General features: G+C 32.9%; 1 protein-coding gene across 3 annotated transcripts in view; it reads left to right on the top strand.

Annotated features, from left to right (window-relative positions):
• The window catches only part of CADM2 (cell adhesion molecule 2), a 986,159-nt gene that overhangs the window by 819,213 nt on the left and 143,806 nt on the right, over nucleotides 1-23,140 (top strand). For all 3 annotated transcript variants that reach the window (XM_016152338.2, XM_016152337.2, XM_016152336.2), the window contains 2 exons: nucleotides 5,824-5,976; nucleotides 8,158-8,295. In XM_016152338.2, the coding sequence (XP_016007824.1) occupies nucleotides 5,824-5,976; nucleotides 8,158-8,295 (291 nt within the window). The remainder of the gene's footprint in view (nucleotides 1-5,823; nucleotides 5,977-8,157; nucleotides 8,296-23,140) is intronic.

The following is a 23,140-nucleotide window of genomic DNA, read 5'->3' as shown; positions in this document are numbered from 1 at the left end:
ACAATTATAGAATATGATATGTAAAAAATTAAAGATCACATAATAAATCTACTCCAATCAATTATTAATGGGCATCTTATGTACCATGATATGTGTAAGGCTTTGTGGGAAATACAAAGAGATATAACATAATACAGATTCGGGGAAGTTTTAGGTTAAGTACGCAAAGTAGGAAAAAATGCAAAAACAATGAGGTTGTTACTTGCTGCATTTTAATAGTCACTTTAAAGTGATTATATAATGAAATATGTTTTTTTTAATCATTATTTAAGCACCTTAACGTGTGACTTGAATTAATACTCACTGGAAACCAATTTAACAATATTTGAAAATCTTTCTGGCAAAAAAGTATGTGATTTTTATATCATAACACTTAAGGAAGGAAAACGAATGCAAGTGTGCACAAATTACTATCAGGTTCTTGAATAATGTCAGATAAATTCAGTAGTACTAATATTAAGTTAATTTGGTTTAAAACTAATTCATATACAATTTATTAACTATGTAAGTAAATTTTGTTAGAAATAAGTATAAAATGTAACTAAAATCCTCCAAGTCATTATCTTAGGAATTTTTATTTTACCTAACATGAATCACAGCCATGCATTTGTATGATTGATAAATCGTTTAGAACCAATGATATATTGGAAAAAATAACTTTTATCCAGTGTTAAGTACTATTTAAATAGATTCTTATTCATTGCTCAGTGCTTCTTCTTTGCAGCTAAGATTAAATCCTCCAGAGCTCAGAGTTTTGAACCATTCAATCACCTCACCAGTGGGTGGCAGGCACGTAATCACTGATGAGGCCTGACCTGAGAGTGGCTTCCTTAACCCATTAGCTCACTTTTAATCTCTATAATTCATAAGCAATTACCTTTCATTCTTTTATTACACAATCACTTTTTTCTTCAATTATTCCTAGGGTAATGTTCAAAAATCTTTATTTTCATTGAAATATTTGAATTTTTTAAAAAAGATATTTAAATAACGGTAAACATTCTATGTTCTGAAAAGGACAAATTATTATTATTATTTTAAGTTTAAATTTACTACAACTGACTATTATAATTCCTTATTTATATGTGGAACATACTGTGTAGAAATTGAATAATATGGACTGTCTTTGTTTAGCTACTACCTTTTGTGTTCGTTTGGAAACCATAAGGTAACATGACAATAGTTTCAGAGATCACTCATTCACTATTTCAAATCATTTTCCAAAGAAATATCACTTTGTTAAAAATTTTTGTAATGTGATGTTTCTAACTCTTTTATGCTCAACAGTATCTAAATGGGACACTTTTTCTTCTTTTTTTGGCTTCTCTCCCATGGGGGAGCCTGTGGAGATATATCAAAGAGGACTTCCTAGTTCAATTTCTTTTTATTCTGGTCTTATCATATACAGACAAGATTTGGCTCTCAGTTTCAATTCAATAGCCATTCACTGAATGTCTTTGTGCAGGTATGTTGATATAGGATACTGAGATGAGCAAGACAAAGATCCTACTCACAGGGAACTCATTGAGTTATGTTATATCCCTCTTTGGACTTTTTGTTATAGATTTTTCTCTATTCTTTCATACTTGAAATACTATGATAAAGTGAACTACAGATGACATCATAAGTATTTACAAATTTGAAAACATTATTGTTGTGAATGTAAGATTTAAAATGTTCAGCTCAATGAGAATCTCCTTAGGCAGCTCTTTTGCTTTGGCAAATAAATTATCAAGGAAAGTCACACAATAAGTAATCACATTACTAACTGTGTAAGTTTCTTGGTTCTTTTGAATATTTTTTTCAGATTTTGAATATATGTTCATATAATTCAGTTCTCTAAACCATATTCTTTGTAATTTTACTCAATTATTACATGTACCTAACAATCAGTGGACTGAGGTACACAATATATGAGACTTGCCTAGATTCATATGGTTAATCAATAATGGAGTTTATATTAAAATACAGTTATTCTGCTTTTCAGAGCCTAGTCTTTAGTAAAACAACTTAAAATATTATGTGATTTGGTAAACTGAATCAATTGAGAAATTTCAGACACTAACATATTTAGGTTCTTATCAGGATCCCAAAACAAAAATATTTTTATGATATCATTGTAGATTTTAAGGCACTTTACATTCTACATGACATCATTCAGTACTCATCATAATCCAAAGTTGGAAATGATTCAAGAATTATTATCCACAGGAAATCTGACCTCAGACAAGTGCATAGAGCAGATCCTTTGATTTCAGTCAGTGTTTTTAGTTTTATTTCATGAAAAGGATTTAAAAATTAAAATTGTTTATTTGTATGTTTTGAGTTATTTAGTTTGTCTTTGGTGATGTTATATAGTCGCCATAAAGTAATTCGACCAAAAGAGAGTTAAATTTCTTTTGCCAAGAATCAATGAAAATTGTTAAGTTCTATCTTTCTGTCAGTGGGGACTGTGTTAGAGAAAATGAAATTGAACACAGTGGGTGAGTAACATGTTTTACCCATACAGTATCATGGTAGGAATTGAAGTTTTCTCTTTTGGCGACCTCTTTTTTAAACACCATGGAAGATGTGCTAAATCTTTTTTAGAATAAATCATAGTTTTGGAAAGTGATTGATATAGCATGAGTTATTATTGGGAGAATGACAAATCTGTGTCCCACCATTTGTTTTGTTTTGTTTTGTTTTGTTTTGTTTTACAGCAACTAAACAAGGCATATATATTAAGTCATGTAGGAGATAGAGTATGAAATAGACATTATTAAAAATGTTACGTATCCTAATGAAATCATGAACACTATCATGATCAAAGTTATCTTATTTTTTTATATTCAATAAAAATCAGTTTTGAAAGAATGTGCAAGTGTATGTCTTCTTATGAATTAGCATTAACAGAGAACGGCAGCAGAGGTATTATAATTATTAAGGTATGTGTTAGTTGAGCGTGTGGGAGGGTGATTTTTAAAAATATATTTAAAATCATAAAAATTTAGAATTTTTCCCAATATCATATATTTTATAATTGCCTACTATTCTCAGAAACCATATAGGAAATGTGCAAGCAATTTAAGAATATATGGCACTTGGGACCCCTCTTTCTCTGTGGGAAATATGTACAATGAATTCTAAGCTTTAGTATCATAACTATTTTCCCTACTCAAGCAAATATTCATAAAATATTTAATTGAAATTTTATTATAGATTCATACATAATTGTAAGAAATAATTCAGAGAAATCTCATGTACCTTTCACCCAAATAACATCTTGCAAAAATATCACTACTGGGAAACTGACATTAATATTGTCCACCGATGTTATTTAGGTTTCACCAATTTTACATGTACTCGTGTGTGTTCATGTGTGTGTAATTCCATGCGATTGTATTAACTGTGCAGGTTCTTGTATCCATCACCACTGTCAAGATACAAAGCACTTCCATTACCACAGGTGTCCCTTGTGCTGTTCTTTCATAACGGAAGTCACATCCCATCCACTCCCCTTGAACCCTCCTTATCCTTAACCCTTGGTAATCACTAATCTCTATCTCTAAAATTTTATTTCAAGACATTATAGAAATGTATTCCATCTTAATTTGTTTATAGAGTTTTGGAGTGTACCACTTTGTATGTTTTCTTAATAGTTGTTGCAAGTATTGAAATATATATTTGCTAGTAGCATTGTTTTACCATTTTGAGTAAAGTATGGAAATCTTACTTCTGCTTTATACTTACCTTGAGTATTCCTTCTACATCTATTGAACACTGAATCAGTTGATGTTATAATTTTGCTTCAACCATTATATAATGGAGAGAACTCAGGAGGAGCAAGGTAGTTTATATTATATTTACTCATGCATATTTTTCCTTTCAGTTGTTTTTTTTTCTTCCTACTTGGTGCTCCAAGAGTCCTTCATTTCTGTTTAAAGAAAATTTCTTTAGCTTTTCTTTAATACAAATCTACTAGAGACAAATGTTCTTAGTTTTCCTTCTTTTAAGATATATTTATTTCTCCTTGATTCCTGAAGGTTAGTTTCACTGGATAAAAATTCATCCTTGTCAGTTCTTTTCCTTCAGCATTTAAAAAATGTGCCACTCCCTCTGGTCTCCATGATTTTAAATGAGAAATTTATTGTTATTCAAACTTCTGTTCTCTTATAGGTAATATGTCTTTATCTCTAGCTGCTTTCAAGATTTTTTGTTTTTGTTTTTGGATTTCAGACGTGTAATTTTGATCTACCTTGACACAAAACTTCGCGTTTATCCTCTTTGACGTTTGCTTATCTACTTGATTCTGCACATGTATTTCTCTTGCTAAATTTGCAGTTTTTGACCATTATTTCTTCAAATACTCTTTCAGCCCACTCTCTTTCTCATCAGATGATATTGATATTAGACATTTTGTTATTATCCCACAGATCTCTGAGCCTCTGTTCTGTTTTCTTTTCTTTTCTTTTTCTCTTTTTTGATCTATTTCCTCTCCGTTGTTCAGAATGCATGAATTCTGCTGCTGTGAACCTAAGTTCACTGAGTCTGTCCTCTGACATCTCCACTGTTCTATGGAGCCAACACAATGAGTTTGATTTGGGAAACTGTTTTTGACCTCCATAATTTTTTTTATAACTTCTTTTTCTTTGCTGAAGTTTTTTATTTTTCATTTGTTTCAAGATAATTAGTAATGCTTATTAAAGTATTTTTATGATGGCTTCTTTAAATATTTGTCAGATAATTCCAACATCTATTTCAACTCAGTGTTGGCACCTGTTGATTATGTTTTCTCATTCAAGTTATGATTTTTCTTACATTTGGTGTGACCATTGATTTTTAAAAATTATTATTGTATTTTTGACATTTGGCTATTATATTAGGAAAGTCTGGACCATATTTAAATCTTCTATTCTAGGAGGCAGTCATTCAGTTTAGATTGAGCATATAGGTCCTACCATGCATTTGTAGGCTGTGGTTCACCAATTTGTCAGAGCCTTTGTAATTCTATTTGGTCATCTTAAGTTGTCTATTCCCACTGGGGGTTACACTGATGTACACTGGTACACCTAAAGGGGCAAAGGTGCTTCCCCAGGACAGCTGCCTGGTAGCTCTGGGTCAGGGCTCTATGTGGGCTCTAGGTTATGGGAAGATCATTTCTAGGGCTGGGTACTTATAGAGAGATTCTCCTGCTGCCAATGCTTCCCAACAGGCCATTATATCTAGGGAGCAAAGGGGTGTCTCCAGCCCACTGGGGACACAGATCACTTTCCATGGGTATTTGCTGTCAGTGATGCTCCAACTTTAATCAGAGCAAATTTTAACATCTAGTACTTTATAGGCGCTTTTCATCTGAATGTCAGCTCTGGTTTAAATGAAGTTCAATGGGTGTCTCTACTGCAGAGAGCTTTTAGTATGCTAATGTTCATTGTTGGTCTCTTGGAAGAAATATATAGTTTTCTCAAATTTATCTGTCCATAGAAGTGAACCCTTTTGTTTACATTTTTTCTTGGCACTAGCATTCCATGAAAGATTATGGAAGAAAGCTGTTTTTATCATCATCATCTACCTCATCCAAAGTAATGTACTAGATGTAATCATTTAATTAAAAAGTTATTTTTGAGAACCTTAAAGAGCACTTAATTCTACTTTGATTTCTTTAACAATCTGATAAAGTATTTCAATATATTTAAACTGTCCTTTAAACTGTTTCAGGAAGTAAGATTTAGATGTATGACCAAAAAAAAAAATGTTTATTATGTTGTACTAAAAGTATGTAGTCTAACAGCACTGAATTTTTCTAATGTTGTTATTCACATTTTTAATATTTTCCCTTTCTAGCTTTAAGAGACAATAGAATTGAACTGGTTCGGGCTTCCTGGCATGAACTGAGTATCAGCGTCAGTGATGTGTCTCTCTCTGATGAAGGACAGTACACCTGTTCTTTATTTACAATGCCTGTCAAAACTTCCAAGGCCTATCTCACTGTTCTGGGTAAGTGCAAGGGACTAACACGGTATAACCAACAGCCAGAGAAATGCATATTGCTAGAACAACATGACTCATAAAAGCATATACATTTTGAGGATCATAATAATAGATGTAGTTTAATCCCTTCTCTACTACAGTGTAACAAAGGGCATTTAAAGAATCACTTAGTCACTTTTTCCATTTTACAAATAGACAAAGGGAGGTGTAAAGATTTGTATGACTTCTGAGAGCACAGGGCTATTTTATTTCTTAGCCAGCAATAGATACCAGATTTCTTGTTTTTCAACTAAATTTCTTTGTATCGAAATGTCTGTGTATTGTATATATGGTGATTCTTTTATAAAGTGATAGAATAATGAGCATAATAAATTCAACACATCTATATGGTGCTCCTCCATGTTATCATATCAGTCACCTGACAGGGGCCTCCTCTTATATGTTATGGCTTTCAGATATGACCCCTTTGTGTATTTCAATGCATTTAAGTGACCCTGACATTTCTATGTATCTTCTCACCTTTTAACTTTGTAGTTATCTAGATTCGTAAATGAAATACATAATGTCACTTGTGCATGCAGCTTGTAGCTTCTTTGTACTTCTATTCTCTAAATATTGGGTCATTTTCCCAAAGGATAAGTGACACAAAAGCAATACATTCATAGAGATTCCAAGGAAATAAAGTTGTGTCTCAGAGCTCTCTGTGATTCCACAAATGTCAGTGGCCCAATCAGCTGAAATTGCTGCAGTTCATTGAAGCACACCTGTGTACTGAACAAGTTAAAGGAATTTAAAGATTGATTTTTTTTTTTTGCCCCTAGTTTGCCTTCCTTTTTTGATACATAAAGGCATTACATTGCATTTAAAAGAACTAACACACGCTGTTCTTTTGGGTGAGAATATTAAGGTTAATCCAGCTACTGAATTGGTTTTGTGCATAGGATAAGAAACATGTTTCTTTGCAAGCCCCACTGAGACTGTTTTATAAAAATCTTCACAAGCTTGCCATTAAGGACAAAATATAACCACTAAAATGGAGTAGTCCAGGATAACAACTGCCTAAGGTTAATGTATTAGTCTGTAGAAAACCATCTTGAGACCCCAAGGATAGGCAAGTGGATGATTTCAGCTTATTAAATGATGGTGTGTTATAAATTTTTTTAAGGTAATATTAAGGTGAACAGGAAAAAAAGCAAAAACAACTAGCCATTGAATTGGAATATGTTGATCTGTCATTTACCTTTGTTGTTTAAATGTGTATTTCTCTTACTGGTGATTTCCAATCTGCTTACATTTTATTATTTTCAAACTGAATTAAATATAGTACAATGAAGAAGCTTTCAGTCTGCCTTTATTATTAAATAACTTTAGAAGGAATTTCAATAAACCTCTACACCAACAGGATATCATTTCCCCCAAATAATAGAATCCTAAATGTGTAATGTTCTATTATTTGAATCATCCACATACTATTTCTGCATATTAGTTATCTGCTTATTGATTGGATGATTTGGAGTAGAAAAGGCAATAAGTGGTTAGCATTAAAAATAATACATATCATGTTCCACAAAACTATAACTATATTTCCAATGCAAACAATATCAAGAGACATTCTCTACTTTAGAAGAATCAGAAAAGTATAGTTAAAATTATCAATTAAACTTTACTTCCAAAATGTATTTACTTGTACACAGATAAAAACATCTTTCTTAAGCTTGGAGAATTAGGAAGTCGGGAATAAAGGTTCCACTTTACTTAAATCATAATTTGCTAAAGAATAAAGAAATGTGCTTTGTGAATTTTTTCTTCAGTGTAAACAACGTACATTCTTAAATTCTTATACTAGTAAATCTTAAAATATATTGAAAGGATGTTTCTAAGATTTACAAAGAACATTTCTGCAGGTAAAACTTAATATAAACTACTTTGAGCTAAATAAATGCTTTTGGAAATTATATATATATAATGTACAAATATACATATATATGTGTATGCATACATGTGTGTCTATATAAATTTATCTCTATATATTTGTTAAGCAGTCTATTTTATTATACAGCAGTTTATTATTATTGGTATAACTTATTGTAAATCACATAGTTTAGAGTTGTTTATGAAAGTAATAGTCACAAGAATGAACAAACCCCAGAGACTGATGTTCGGTTTATTTGTTTGCTTAAATTTCAGGTGTTCCTGAAAAGCCTCAAATTAGTGGATTTTCATCACCAGTTATGGAGGGAGACTTGATGCAGCTGACTTGTAAAACATCTGGTAGTAAACCCGCAGCTGACATAAGATGGTTCAAAAATGACAAAGAGATTAAAGGTAAATAATGGGAAAATGACCGCAAATCAAAATTAATGTTCTCACAGCAGTATGAAAAGTTACATACACTTTACATTTTCTTTTTCAAATCATAGTCACTTTCTGATTCAATGTAATTTGAACCAGATTTACCCATTTCTTATATTAGATAATTTTAGAAGTTATATTAATATAATCTCATGCCCATTGCCTCTTATGTAAAATATGTCTAAAGATAATATATACCTCATGGGAAAGTTGGAGAAATAAATGAGTATCTATATATATCTATATCTATATATCCATATTTCTCTTTCTATACATATATTTATATAGTTATATATGTATATATATAATAAGCTAATATTTAAAAAGCACATAGATTTGTGCTTGACAGTAGTAAGCACTAGGTATAAGTTAGATATTATTTAGGAATTTATTTAGATTACAGACAAACTTCATGAATTATTTCTTAAACTCATCGGTGTCTGGAATTACAAAGTTTTGAGAATAAAACTGAGTAAACATTAATAAATCTGATTCCTAGTTTTCATCAAAGGCAAAAACAATGTACTTGTCTCAGTAAAAATGCATAGTACAGGGATACCTTGGAGATATTGTGGGTTTGATTGCCGACCACCTCGATAAATTTAATATCATACTAATGCAAGTCACACAAATTTTTCAGTTTCCCAGTACATATATAAGTTATGTTTACACCGTACTATAGTCCAGCAGTCACCAACCTTTTTGAAGGTTGCTGGTGCTCCTATGAGAATCTAATGCCTGATGGGTGATCTGAGGTGGACCTAAGGTGGTGATGCTAGTGCTGGGCAGTGGCCGTAAATATAAACGAAGATTCACAGGAAGGCAGGGGCCAAATAAGTCATGCAAGATCTTTTATTCTAGATGGAGGAGTTTGGAATCTATTCTGTAGGCAATGGCGAGATTTTTTTTTTCCAATTACCCTTAAACAATAGAGCAAAATAATCATAATTTTTATTTCACTATGTTTTCCTGAAACTTCTCCCACCCCTCGTAAGCCTGACTCAGAAATCTCTTTGATGCCTCTGGACAGCTCTGCATCCTAAAGCACCTGTGGCTTTATTGCAGCTTTTATTTTTCTATGAAGCAAAAAAGTCTGAATATCTGCCATGTAGTGTGGAACAAAGAGGTGTATTGCCTTCCTAAATCTATTGACTTCCTGAGAATCTATATAAACTTTCCATTCTGTGTATAAGTTTGGTAATATGTAGTTTGAGCATTTACTCTCATAAAATTTTAAGATTTTCTTTTTCAGTAAGCTAGTTTTGACGTTACTTTGTTAGACAAAATTCTGTATAAACCCCCTTGAGTGTAGAAGAGACTTGTGAATATAATATTATATCACTGCCTTGACTATATTATCTTCTAAAAGGGATTTTGCAGATAAAATTATGGGTCCCTTTTGAGTTCATCAAAGGGGATTACAAAGGCAAGGTGAGGTCTTTAATAAAAAATGAAGAGTCAGAGAGACATTCTCCTCCTGGCTGGGAAGAAGGCAAACAGCCATCTTGTGATCTCTGTAAGCGGTCATGTGGCAAAGAACCATGGGTGACTTCTAGGAGCTGAAAGCAGTTCCTGAATGACAGCTAAGTGACAGAAAATGGAGATCTCAGATATATAGCCTCAAAGGATGAATGTACCAACAACCAGAGAACATGAAAGGGTTCCTAAAACTTAGAAGGGAATTGCAGCCCCAGCCAACACCTTTATTTTAGCCTGGTGACACTGAGAACAGGACCAGGCGAACTTCTATTGGGACTCCTAATGCACAGAAATGGGAGATAATAAATGTGTGTTGCTTTAAGCCACTAAGCTTGCGATACCTTGCTACACAGCAATTACAGAAAACTGAGATTTAAAGAGACAGAATTATTTCTCGTGGCAATATATTTGGCAAAAACTGGGCTTGAATTAATATTCTAAGGCTAAGACTCAACACTTAAATTTGAGGAAAAATCCTAAGCTAAAAGAGTAGTTAGGGGACATTCCAACCATGAGCTAATGGGTAAAATGGAATTTTTAAATGGAATAAAGTGGATTTTTTTTTTTAAAGGATGGATTTGAAAGAGAAGACAAATTTCAGGTGAATATTGGTGAATAATTCTGGGAGATGGAGCAAAAACAAAAGTCAGAGATGATAAAATTTGGGTGCCTGAGGGATTTGAATAATGAGCATGTGGAAATAAGAAAGGCATTAGGAGAAATTAGTTCAGAAACAACTGATAATATGTTTAGTCTTTAAGATATCGTAGATGAAGTAATTTGTAGACTCTAAAAGAATATGCTTAGTAAGCTTTTGGAGTTAGGTGACTTATGACTAAGAAAGGAACTTTGACCATAAAAAGGTCTATCATCTCATAATGAGGGACTTCTTTAGTTTTAGGCTTCTTAAAATGTCACCATCTCTTCATGTATGCAGAATACTTCTAACAGAACTTCCTCCCCTACCCTATGAATGCTATGTTGTAACCTGCATATCCATCAAAGCCTGACTTTGTGGTGATTCAGTTTAATCTTACCAGCACCTAATAGTATTGCCTGTATTCTACGAGTGTTATTTACGTATTATACATCATGTGTTTCAAATGTTTGACCTTCAAGCTTAAGTTGACTTTAGCTGTTTCCCTAACAGACTTTTTGACATACACTTTGATGTCAATCAAAAATAATGCAGCTGCTCATTTTTAGGTTGGCTAAATATAGTATAATTTCACTGTATTCTACTTACTAAGTAATTATTCAGCATTTGGATAAGTGTGAGTGAATTTATGAATGTTGTATTTCTCAAAAGGTGACCTTTAGACTACTTGGATCGGAATTACCTGAGGTGATTCTTTTAAAAAATGTAGATTCCTGGTCCCAACACAGACTTTTAAAATCAGAACTTCTGGATATCAAGCCTAGAAAGCCTAATATTTATTAACCTGGTGATATTTAGGCTCATTCTAGTTTGAGAATGCATAGGATTAGAAACCAGTAAGCAAAGTATTAAATACATATTTCAAGAAAGAAAGGGAGGAGGCCCCAATCTACTAAATTTAGAAAATGACTCAATATTATATATACTTTCTGAGTATATGCTTAGGAGGTTCTCTAAAACAGAATCAAAATATACTTTAGTATTTTAACATTTTTGAGAATTACTGCAAAAACCCCTTTAGCTAACATCTTAGCTATATTCTTTGACCATATAATATTATTTTTATTTATTCATTTCATGTTTTTCCCCTATTGAACACTGTGGAATTTATCTTGAGAAATGGAAGATTATATATTTAATTTAAATACTCTATTTAGCATTGCAAAACTAGTTTTGGCCTAATGCTTCATTTAACATCAATTGTACAAAATTTTAATTCGCGTAGGTGAAATACAAACATGTACACAGAGATTGTGAATTCTCTGAAGCTAACTTAAAGAAAATAAGAAGGAAGGATTTGGGTCCTTAGTTTAAAATCCCTGTATCCTATAAGGATTAATTGAATGTACTAGTATTTAAACTTGTAGTGTACACCATGAAACGATGATTTTTTGTGTTATTTTATTTATACTTACCAATTTGAAAGTGTCCTTTCTATTTAAATCTATGCCATGCTGGGCACTGTATTAAATGAGAAAAAAATAGCATTAATTATACCTGTGGGTGTATGTCTGTGTGTGTGTGTGTGTGTGTGTGTGTGTGTGTATACATACAACTTGAAGTTTTCTGAATCCTGTTAAGCGTATTATTACCTCAAGACTCAAGACTCTCCAGGCCATACTATGAAATACCTAGACATCTTAATGAAGAGATAAACAATTATCCATATGTGCATGAGTGATTGATGAAGGCAAAGAATCAACAAAAATCTTTGAGAAACTATACTTTAAAAAATATTTTTAATAAAAAAATGTTTTATTAAGATCAAGTAGACAAAAAATAATTCAGAATATGCAGTTTGGTATGTTTTCACAAATGTATATAGTGATGAAACTATCACCACAATAAAAGTAATGATTACATTTATCATCTACAAAAGTTTGGTCACACGCCTTCCAAATCTCCTCCTCCTGACCCTCTCTGGCCACCCTCGCCTTGTTCCTGGGAAACTACTGTTTTGTTTTATGTCATTATAGATTAGTTTATATTTTGTAGAATTTATATAAATAGAATCATATGGTATGTACTCTTCTTTTTCTTATTTATTTCCCTCAGCATATATATTTTGAGGTCTATCCATGTTGGTACATGTATAATGATGGTTTCTATTTGTTGCTGATTAGTATTTTATTATATGGAGCTATACTATAATTGTTTATCCCTTTATCTAGTGATAGGTTTTGGGGGTGTTTACAGTTCGCATCTGTTATTATTATTATTTTTTTATTTGATGAGCTATGTTTTGGTATTATATATGAAATAATTTGCCTAACTCAAGATCACAAAAACTTACTCCCATAAATTTTGTATTTTTAGGTTTTGAATGCATTTTGAGTTGTTTTATATTTTTTAATGCCCTTGTCTTTTATTTCTCTCAGCTATGTTATGTCTAGGTTACTGTCGATAGATTGATTGATCTCATTATAGATAGCACTTTTCTCCCTTTGAATGCATAGTAGTTTTTTAATTGGATTCCAGACATTGCGAATTTTACCTTTTTGGTGCCGAATATTCTTATATTTCTATAAACATTTTTAAGCTTTTTAAACACCTTCAGGTTAAGTTACTTAGAAAGAGTTTTAGCCTTTCAGAGCTTCTTTTAAATTTCTTACAGCACGACCAGAATAGTATTTATTCTAAAAATAAACTTTTTTCTCATTACTGAGGTAAAATCCTTCTGAGCGCTCAGTATACCAATTATTAGATTTTTCTGTTAGGTTGATCAGAATAGGCTCTATTCTCAGCCCTGTGTGAGCATTGTGTACTATTTCCTTTAAAACATTTAGGCGTTTTTTATCCCAGCCTCAGTTTCCTCACACAGATTCACTGGCCAGTACCTTCTTTGCCGAATACTGGAGGGGACTCGAAGATGTTTCGAGTTCTCTCTTAGTTCAGTCCTCTTCTTTTTGAAACTCTTCCCTGCAGACTCTAACTGCTTTGGCCTTCTCAGTCACCCAGCTTCACCTCCTTAACTCAGGTGAGCTAATACTCCAGGATTTCTCTCCATGTGCCACAACGTTGAAAATGTCTCAAGGCATTAAACAGAGACAGATTTTAGGGTTCACCTCATTTGTCTTCTGTCTCTCAGGGATCATTGTTCCTAGTTAAGCTGTTCAATATCTTGAAAATTGTTTTCAGGTGAGAAATAAATCTGGCTCTATTTATCTTGGCTGGAAGCAGGTCTTTCTGATTTTCTTTTTGAAAGTAGAGAAATATTGTTTTTATTTCAGTGGTAGTGTGTCTTAATTCTGTTGCTTGTTTGTTTTAATGTGATGTATTGAATTTTAAAGGATGAAAATGAATGAGAGTGAAATATATCTATACTCATTTTGAAAGAATATTTTACATGAACAATTCTGCTAGTTGTAAAGGTTAGATATTGTTTTATTTAGCCAAAGAAATCCAATGCTGTTATAGATTCTTTTACATGTGGGACTAGAAAAGAAAATTATAGCATGTATATAATGAGATAAATATAATTTTTAATTGGATTTTGCTTATTGTCAAGAATGAGCTTTCTATCAACAAAATGAGTGTTTTTAATTTTTTTTTTTAATCAATGTTTTAAATTTAAGGGTTGAGGCAAGTACACAGCTCAGTCACTCAGGACTTATCAACCTATGAGCAATCTTGAAATCACATTAAGATAAATATTAAAATTTGCTAACTTTTTATCTCTCATTTGCTAATGGAAGGATTTAATTAAACTCTCCTCAGGTTATTTTCTAAATATCTTTTATGGCTTCTTCATGTGTTAAGAAAGACATCTCTCCCATTGCTTAGCTTTAGTTTTGTTTCGTTTTGTTTTTTGGTTTTCTGTTTTTAATGGAAATTCAGTTCTTTATGTTTGTTGTTATTGTTGTTGTTGTTGTTTTCCTGTGGAGTCTGAGAAAAGAATGTCTTGCTCTAATCAACTTTGGAATGATCTTCTTTGGACCCAGGGGGGTATTTTACAAAATGTATTAAACTGATTTTTCTAAAAATCTTTTTTCGATGTTATTCTTTGATCAATAAAAGTCATTAAAACTGTTCAAGTAGGCTCCCCCCCCCACACACACACACACAATTTTATGGTCTAATCGACTTCTTAGTGTAATAGTATCTAAGTACATTGATAACCTTCCTTCCATTTGCCTTGGTAATGGGGAATTGACAGACATTGTTTATTTTACTGGGATTATTCTATAGTAATATGGATTAAAGTCGCATCATAAAGTCCTGAGTGTGTTCTGTCTACTATTTTATTTTACTAACTTGAATACTAATTACTCTGTTTCTTGAGAGTAGTTCTTACATAAAGTCTTTATCTTCCAAGAGAGTGACCCATCTGCCTTTTCGTTTTTTTTTTTCTTCATTCAATAATTTTTTTAATGTCCATTACTTGTATACCTCCTAAATTGAAGTCCAATAAATTAGCCATTTTTATCATTTATATTACAGTTTTATTGAGAAATAATTACTAAATCATCGATTTTGCTTAAGTTTATCATTCATTGGTCTTTTTTGTAAATTCAGTTATGTAATTCTCACTACAATCAATTTTACATTTATGTAATCCTAAAGAAATGTCATATGTGTTAGTAATCACTCAGTAATTCCCCCTCAATCTCCTCCTCTTAGATCTAGTGAACCACTAATCTACTCTCTATATCCATAAATTTGCCCATTGTGGACATTTCATATAAATGAAATCATACCATATATGGTCTATGGTAACTACATTCTTAGCATAATGTGTTCAAGAATTGTCTGTGTTATAATATATATCAGTATTTCATTATTTTTTGTTGTTGAATAAAATATCTGTATTCAGTCTTACAACAAATGATATATTCTCACAGGAAAAAGAAAGACCCGACCCTACTAAGAGCACCTGGGTTGAAAAGGCATATCTTTCTTTATCCCGACATAATCTTCAGTCTCAAATACACTATTTTTTTTTATTAAAATATTTAACGGTGGTACTTAATTACCTAATCAATCTTTTTATTCTCCCAAATAATATATATGGAACTACTTTTTTTAAATAATAATTTTTTGTTTACTTTTTAGTTATAGTTGACATGCAATACTATATTAATTTCAGGTGTACAATGTGACTAGACGTCTATATAACTCATGAAGTGATCACCCCAATAAATCTAGTACCCCTCCGACACTGTACATAGTTATTACAATATTATTGACTATATTTCTTATGCTATACTTTCTAACTCCATGACTATTTTATAACTATCAATTTGTACTTCTACATCACTTGCCTCTTTTTCACTGATCCCCCCCAAACCTCTCCCATCTGGTAACCCTCAAAATGTTCTCTGTATGTATGAGTTTATTTCTGCTTTTCCTTTTTTATTTTGTTCTTTAGATTCCACATATATGTGTAATCATATGACATTTGTTTTCCTCTATCTGACTTACTCCACTCAGCATGCTATTCTCTAGATCCATAATGAAATATCTTTTTCCATCCCTTTACTTTCTATCTGTGTGTGTCATTTAATATGATATCAGTCTCTTATAGATAGGCTATGTAAGAGTCTTGTTTTCTTATCCATTCGGTCATCGTATCTTTTGATTGGAGCATTTAATTCTTTTTCATTTGAAGTAGTTATTTTAGATATGTAGTTATCATCATATCTTATTCATAGTTTTGATACATTCTTTTTCTTCCCCTTAAAAGAGTCCCTCCAACATTTTCCATAATACTGGCTTGGTGGTGATTAACTCCTTTAGCTTTTTTCTTGTCTTGGAAGATCTTTATCTGTCCTTTGATCCTAAATGATAATTTTGCTAGATAAAGTAATCTTGGTTGTAGGCCCTAGGTTTTCGTCATTTTGAATATTTTATGCCAAACATTTCTGGATTTCAGAGTTTCTATTGAGAAATCAGATGGCAGACAATCTTATGGGAACTCCCTTGTATGTAATTAACTGCTTTCTCTTGCTGCATTTAAGATTCTCTTTCAGTTTGACCCTTGGCATTTTAATTATGTATCTTAATGTGGGCTACTTTGGGTTCATTTGTTTGAGACTCTATAGATTTCCTGGGGTTGTGTATGTCTGTTTCCCTTGCCAGGTTAGAGAAGTTTTCTGGTATTATTTCTTCAAATAGTTTTATAATCCTTTGCTCTCTTTCTTCTCCTTCTGGTATCCCTGTGATGTAAATGTTTTTATGCTTGATATTGTCCCAAAGGCTTCTTAAACTATCTTCACTTTCTTGGATTCTTTTTCCTTATTGCCATTCCTATTGGATACCCTCTGCTACTCCATCCTCTATGACACTGATTCAATTCTCCATTTTATCCATTCTGGTTGATTCTCTCTAATGTACTCTTCATCTCAAATATTGTATTCCTCATTTTTGGCTCCCTGTTGTGCTTTCCATCTCAATTTCTATGTGTTCTATCTTTTTGTTAAAGTTCTCTCTGAGTTCATCTACTCTTCCCTAAGTTCATTGAGCATCCTTAGAATCAGTGTTTTGACCCCTGCATCTGGAGCTTGGTTCTATTCTTTCATGTTGGACATGCTTCTTTGCCACCCTATTTTGTCTGCCTCCCTGTGTTTGTTTCTATATATCAGGTAGGGTTCTTAAGTCACTTGGTCTTAGTAGGCTGACTTTATGTAGTAGGTGTCTCTTGGCACAGACTTGGGAGGTATCCTGCTGCAGGCCAAGTTAAGCCACAGCCTGTGTGCCTCCGGGGCCACCTAGTAAGAGTCAGCAAGCAATCTACATATGGCTGCCACCCATGCTGGGCTTATAGGTGCCTCAAGGGGCCAAGTCAGAAACTGAAGCTGGCTGCTACTGGTGTGGGGCTCCACAAAAGGTACAGGCCATGCTGAGGACACATGCTGCTTCTTTAAGTTTTGTGAGCCTTTAAGAGATTTTATGAAAGCCTGTCTATAAGGAATAAATCACTGTAAGCAGCTTAGGTGGGCCTACAAGTTGGGAGAGGCAGAGTCTTGGGGAATCCCCTAGGTGGAGCAACCTGTGTTATCCAGGTTGATGGTGACTGTGTATGCAGGTTAGAAGATGGGGGGTTCAACAAAGAAACAATGGTTTCTGCCTGTACCTCTGTCCAGGAGCCAGCTTCCCCTTCTCCTGAAGCCAGACAACTCGACACCTCCCCATATATGCCTGGCACCCCAAGAGCAGCTTCCCCACCACTGGAGCTCAGAAAGAGTGAATCTGTCAGCGAGTAAGGCCAAGCATGGGCCCTTTAAGAGGAAATTCTATGCTTCCCACACCCCTTTGTCTCACTTAGCCTCAACGTACACTAGTTTTCACAGCCAGAGGTTGTAGGGATTTCTCTTCCTAGCACTGGCATCCTGGGAAGAGGAGCCCAATGTGTGGCTGGGATCCCTTATTCTTCAGGTTGGGGAGGGGGCTCTGCAGCCAAAATAGCTCTCTCAAATCTAGATCACCACATATGGTTGTGGGACCAGGCCATTTCATGTCTCCACCCTTCCTACTGTTTAGAGGTGACCTATTATTTGAGGTGACCTAACATAGGGCTTCTGTTGAGCCAGACCACTGGTGATTCCATGTATTAATTGCTCTGTAGTTTTGTTATAATTTTGTTGTGGTTGCTAGAGAAAGTATGCACAGCCATTACCTCCTATCCCATCTTGAACCCTTTCCTCCATTATTTTTTTATTGAATGCTATTTCATTGTATGCATACACCATATGTTATTTATGTATTCATCAGTTGATGGAAATTTGGGTTTTTACAGTTTTTAGCTATTATAAATAACTCTGCAATGAAAATTCAGGTGCAAATTGTATAGATGTATATTTTTATTTCTCTTGGATATGTACCTAGGAAAGGTATTGCTGGGCCATATGTTTTATGCTTTATATACTTTGGGTGCTCTATTTTAGATGTATGTATGTTTGTAATTGTTACATCTTTCTAATAACTTGACAAATAATATTATTGATATAGGTTTATTTCCATCTACCATTTCACATTTTGTTTTCTGGTCTCCATTGTTTCTAATGAGAAGTCAGTTTTTAATATTTTTGGAGAATTTTTGTTTGTGAAAGTTGTTTTACTTCTCCTGCTTTCAACATTGATTATTTTCTTTGACCTTGTTTTGAAATTTTTGTTATGATGTGTCTGGGTGTAAATCTTTTTGCATTTAAACTATTTAAATTTCATTGCTTATCGAATGTAAAGATTAATTTTTTCTTAACAAATTAAGAAAGTTTAAATCAGTATGTCTCCAAAATTTTTTTCTACTCCTTTCTCTTCTTTTCTTCTGGTGTTCTTATTATACAAGTGTTGTGCTTAATGGTATCCTAAATTACTCTCAGACTTTGTTAAGATTTTTAAATTTTTTTTCTCTCCTTTCTTCAGATTATATAATCTGTACTAATCTGTATTTCTTTTGGCTCATTACTGCTGTTGAGTCTTCCTAAATTTTTCATTCCAGAACTTTCATTTGGTTCTGCTTTATAATTTTTTCCTCTTTATTGCTGTTTACATTATTTTGTTTTACTTATTTGAACATGCTTTCTTTTAGTTCTTTGAACATATTTATAATAAATCCTTTGAAGCATTTATCTGTTAAGTTCTTTATTTGGGTCTTCTTACCAGTAGTTTCTGATTTTGCTTCCCCCCGCCCCCTTGTGTTGGAGTCACACTGCCCTGTTACTTTGCATGTCTTATAATTTTTAATGAAAGCAGACATTTAGATAATATTTTGAGCAACTCTGGATACTGATCTCACTCTGTAGTTTGTTGTTTGCTTATTTATTTATTTAGTAACTTAGACAAGACTATTTCTACTTCAGTGCAAAACCTGTGATGTTACTCTGAGGACACAGCCTTTGGCATGTGAATAGTCACTCTGGCATGACAGTGTTTTTCCTAAAGTTCTCTTTGTCTCTTTCTCTGATGTCTCTGTTAAGGTATCTGCTTCTGTCGGTATTATGCATACCTGTGCCACTCCACTATTTGTTAGCTACTGTTCTGTTATTTTCAACAACACCCTGTGCATAAATTTCTCTACAGCCAATCCAATTAAACTGCAAAAACCTTTTACTGGACATTCTTTTGAGGCCAGTTTTGAGGTTTTCTTTGACTGCAGGAAGGTTCTACCTAACAGTTCCTTTCTCTTGTTTTCTTTTATAAACTAGCTAGCCTAAGGTTTAGCCAGTTGGTCACAGGAAGCTACTAATCTCTTTTTACTCGCTTATCACCAAAATCTTCATTGTTCTCAAGAGGGCTTGAGGCTTGAGCTTCTCAATTCTCTGTTTCAAAGCCAATTATTGTAGAGAGCTCTTTTAAACTCTCTTGTTATAGCCTGCCTCCTACCCTGGATAAAATCTCATGACACTACTCCTAAAGTGGGGGCATGGCCTACTTCTTTTGACGTACACTCTCTTATTTTAAAAACAGAATGCTGGGGTAGCGGCCAGTGGTAGACTTTGGTCTTCTTGGGTTGCCTCTCTGGTTTGAAACTGCTATTCTATGAATGATCTGAGGTGTTATCTACTGAGATCCCTGTATTCTTGGCCTACAAGTGGGGATTGAGTAAAGAAAGAGAACTTCAATCTTTCAGCCACACTACCTGCAATTTACCCTCTGTAACTGAAGGGAATAAAAAATGCTGACTGCCATCCTCTCCTGATAAATACTATAGCCCTTGATTCAGACCTGGCAGGGAGGAGAAACCTCAACTTTTTGGCTACATTTACTAAGTCAAGACCTGCACTAAGAGAGAGAGTTCTTAATTACATGCAGGAAAGAATTCAAGTGCATGCCAGAGTTAGAGTCAAAGAAAAATTTATTAAATAAGAGATAATGCTCCGTAGACAAAGTATGTCGTCTTCTCAGAGACAAAGAGTGTGAGCGCCAAAGAGAAAAACTGGGAGAAAAAAAGACAGGCCAAAATATAGACAAAGACTCCAAGTGTTTGGGAAATTCAGTTTACATATCATTCTTAGTTTAAAGAATTCGTTTACTTATTTTCATTTGATGGTATGAATATACAGTGTGAAAGTAAGTGTATGTAGTGTAAAAGGCATGGGTATGTAGTGAGAAAGACTGCTGGTAATCCCCAACCTTTATTCCATAGGCTACTCATGGTTTTAGCTGTAGGGAATGAATGCGGGGCACAACTTAAAGACTCCGTTTTCACTTCCCAGTATGAGTAAATGGTTTATTAGTAATCCTAGCAGGAATCTTCTTTTGTACTGTGAGATTCCCGATAGTCTGACAGCCGCACATCATAGACTTCAAATACAGCTTGATTTAACATTTAGTTCTCATGCCTCCTCCCTATTATTAGATGAAGGTAAGGAGCAGATCATGGCTCCAGTACTATAGGCTCTATCTGCTTTCACTAAGATTAAGTAGCATTTTTTGAATAATTGTTTCTTCATTTGCTATACGCTATTAGCACAATTTTCAGAGAATTTAACGTGTGTGCGTGTGCGCATACGTGCGCATCTATGTGTTTAAATAGTTTTTACCAGTTCTGGTTGTTTCACTGTAGAGTCTGCAAATCTCCTTTGTTGATGTCCCAGAAGTTGCTCTCTGATTTCTTTTTTATATTCTTGTATTTTCACAATGTTAACTCATAAATTATTCTATATATCATCTTTGAAGTATCTTCCTTTATTTATTCTTACAAATTCATTTGTCTCTCATTCTCTGACATTTCTTTTTTATAGACTAAATTTGTGTTTCTCTTCTTGACCATTTTATATTAAAATTTTTAATTTTTTTTCTCTACGGGTGATGAAACTTTTATAATTTTCCTTTTCCTTGTAATTATAGATAATTCTTAATTATGTTCTTCATCTTTTGTATAAACTTTATATGAAAAGATCATGTAAGAATAAGAAAAAGTTTTAATAGTTTAATAGTTTGATATATTGTTAATGTAGTTTTAATTTAGTTTTTTTTTTCTTAATAGTTTTGGCAATATTTTTTCTTCTTCCTCTTTCTCTTCTTCTTCTTTTCCTCCTCCTCATCCTTCTTCTTCTTTTATCTATAGTTAAATATATCTGAACTCTCATCTTTAGGAATTTCTGGCAAGTGGAACTTTGATCTAGTTGGGTTACACTAAAGGTTACTATGCCTATAGAAAATAGTAAAGGGGATAAATAAACAAATTTAGTGTATATGTAGATGTAAATAAAAAATAATAGTGATAATCCATAGTAGTCAAGAAAGTAGAAAATATATAACAAACCAATAGGACCGAATCTGGTAAAAATTATTTATTTAGATTTAGTATGTCTAATTGCCAATCTTTGATAATCTGTCTAGCTTTTATACTGTTACAAGACAGAAACTCCTCACTTAATCAGAGATTTGGCTAATAGCATCTTTAATTTTTCAAGAAAGTGATGATAAAACAATTTCAAAAGACATCCACTATAAAGAAAAATAATGACATATTGATAAAACTGCCCCCAAATTAAACACACTGACATAGAATGAGTCTATTTACTAGAAGGAAAGGTAGGAATGCTTTACCTGACTGAAATGACCATTATTTTAATTAATTTAAAACATACTTATTAAGCATTTATAATTTTTCAATCTTCATCTTAAATCTAGGTATGAAAACTCTACAGAAGTATAAAAATTAAGCCTTCCTGGAGAGAAAAAGAAGGAGAAGAAGAAAAAAAGAGAGAGAGAGAGATAATTAGAGGGGAGTAGAGAGGGAACAAACAGAATAAAGAGATAAAGAGAAAAACAAATTTTAAATTCCAAATTATCTTTTATTTTACAAATATATGAATTATATTGAATCTTATGAATGTCCTAGTAGGTAATTGGAATTTTAAAATGTTATGTTATTCAGAAAACAAGAAAACCTGTTGAAAAATAATAAATAAAACTATGGTAGTACATAGTACAGAGAAACATTATAGCGTTCAGAAAGCTAAGTTTTAACATAAATATTTTACTGATACAAATGATTCATTTTCACAAAAAGTTAGTGAGGGACATGTTGATTTTTCTGACATGCACTAAATTCTGCATGAAATAAATTGTTTGATGACTGGAACTGCATTATCATGGATGTTTGAAAGGAGTCATACTTGCTGGCCCTTATGAAGTTTGTTCAAAAGGATAGATATTTTTATTTTCTTTCTTATAGAGTTTAAGGGATGGGCTTTTTAAATAATATTCTGCCATTTTTTAAATCATTTTGGGGCCTGAAATAAAACATCTTTTTCAATATAACATTTAATAAATCAATTTTCAAGAGAAGAAAGGGCATTATAATCTATAAAAATATAGCGACCACCCTTAGGCGTCTGGCTTAGAGTCAGATAAAACATTTTTTTTTTTTACTCAGATGGTATAATCTTTTTGATCCAGTCTAAGAAAAAGTAATGCAAGAAATATAAATTATTTTTGTAGAAGAGGTTACAAGTGAAAGTTGACCTCTTATGTTCGCACTTTTGGTTAATGGCACTGAGGCTAACTCAACTTACTTTCGAGGGAAATGAGGTTATTGTAAGGTTTTCCTGACCATTGCCGAGTTAAAGGAGCATCAGGAAATTTAGTTATAATCTAAAGGTTATTCTCTGAATAAAAAGAGTTCATTGATGAACTAGCATCATATTGATTTAGCTCCTTTCCGTCTCTAACTGCAACCAGCTAACTGCTTCTTCCTCTATTTTGCATACCTTTCTCTAATTCATGAATCAA

The sequence above is a fragment of the Rousettus aegyptiacus genome, unplaced genomic scaffold (genome assembly GCF_014176215.1).
Source record: "Rousettus aegyptiacus isolate mRouAeg1 unplaced genomic scaffold, mRouAeg1.p scaffold_m13_p_4, whole genome shotgun sequence".
NCBI lineage: Eukaryota > Metazoa > Chordata > Mammalia > Chiroptera > Pteropodidae > Rousettus > Rousettus aegyptiacus.
This window is presented reverse-complemented; position numbering and strand designations above follow the sequence as displayed.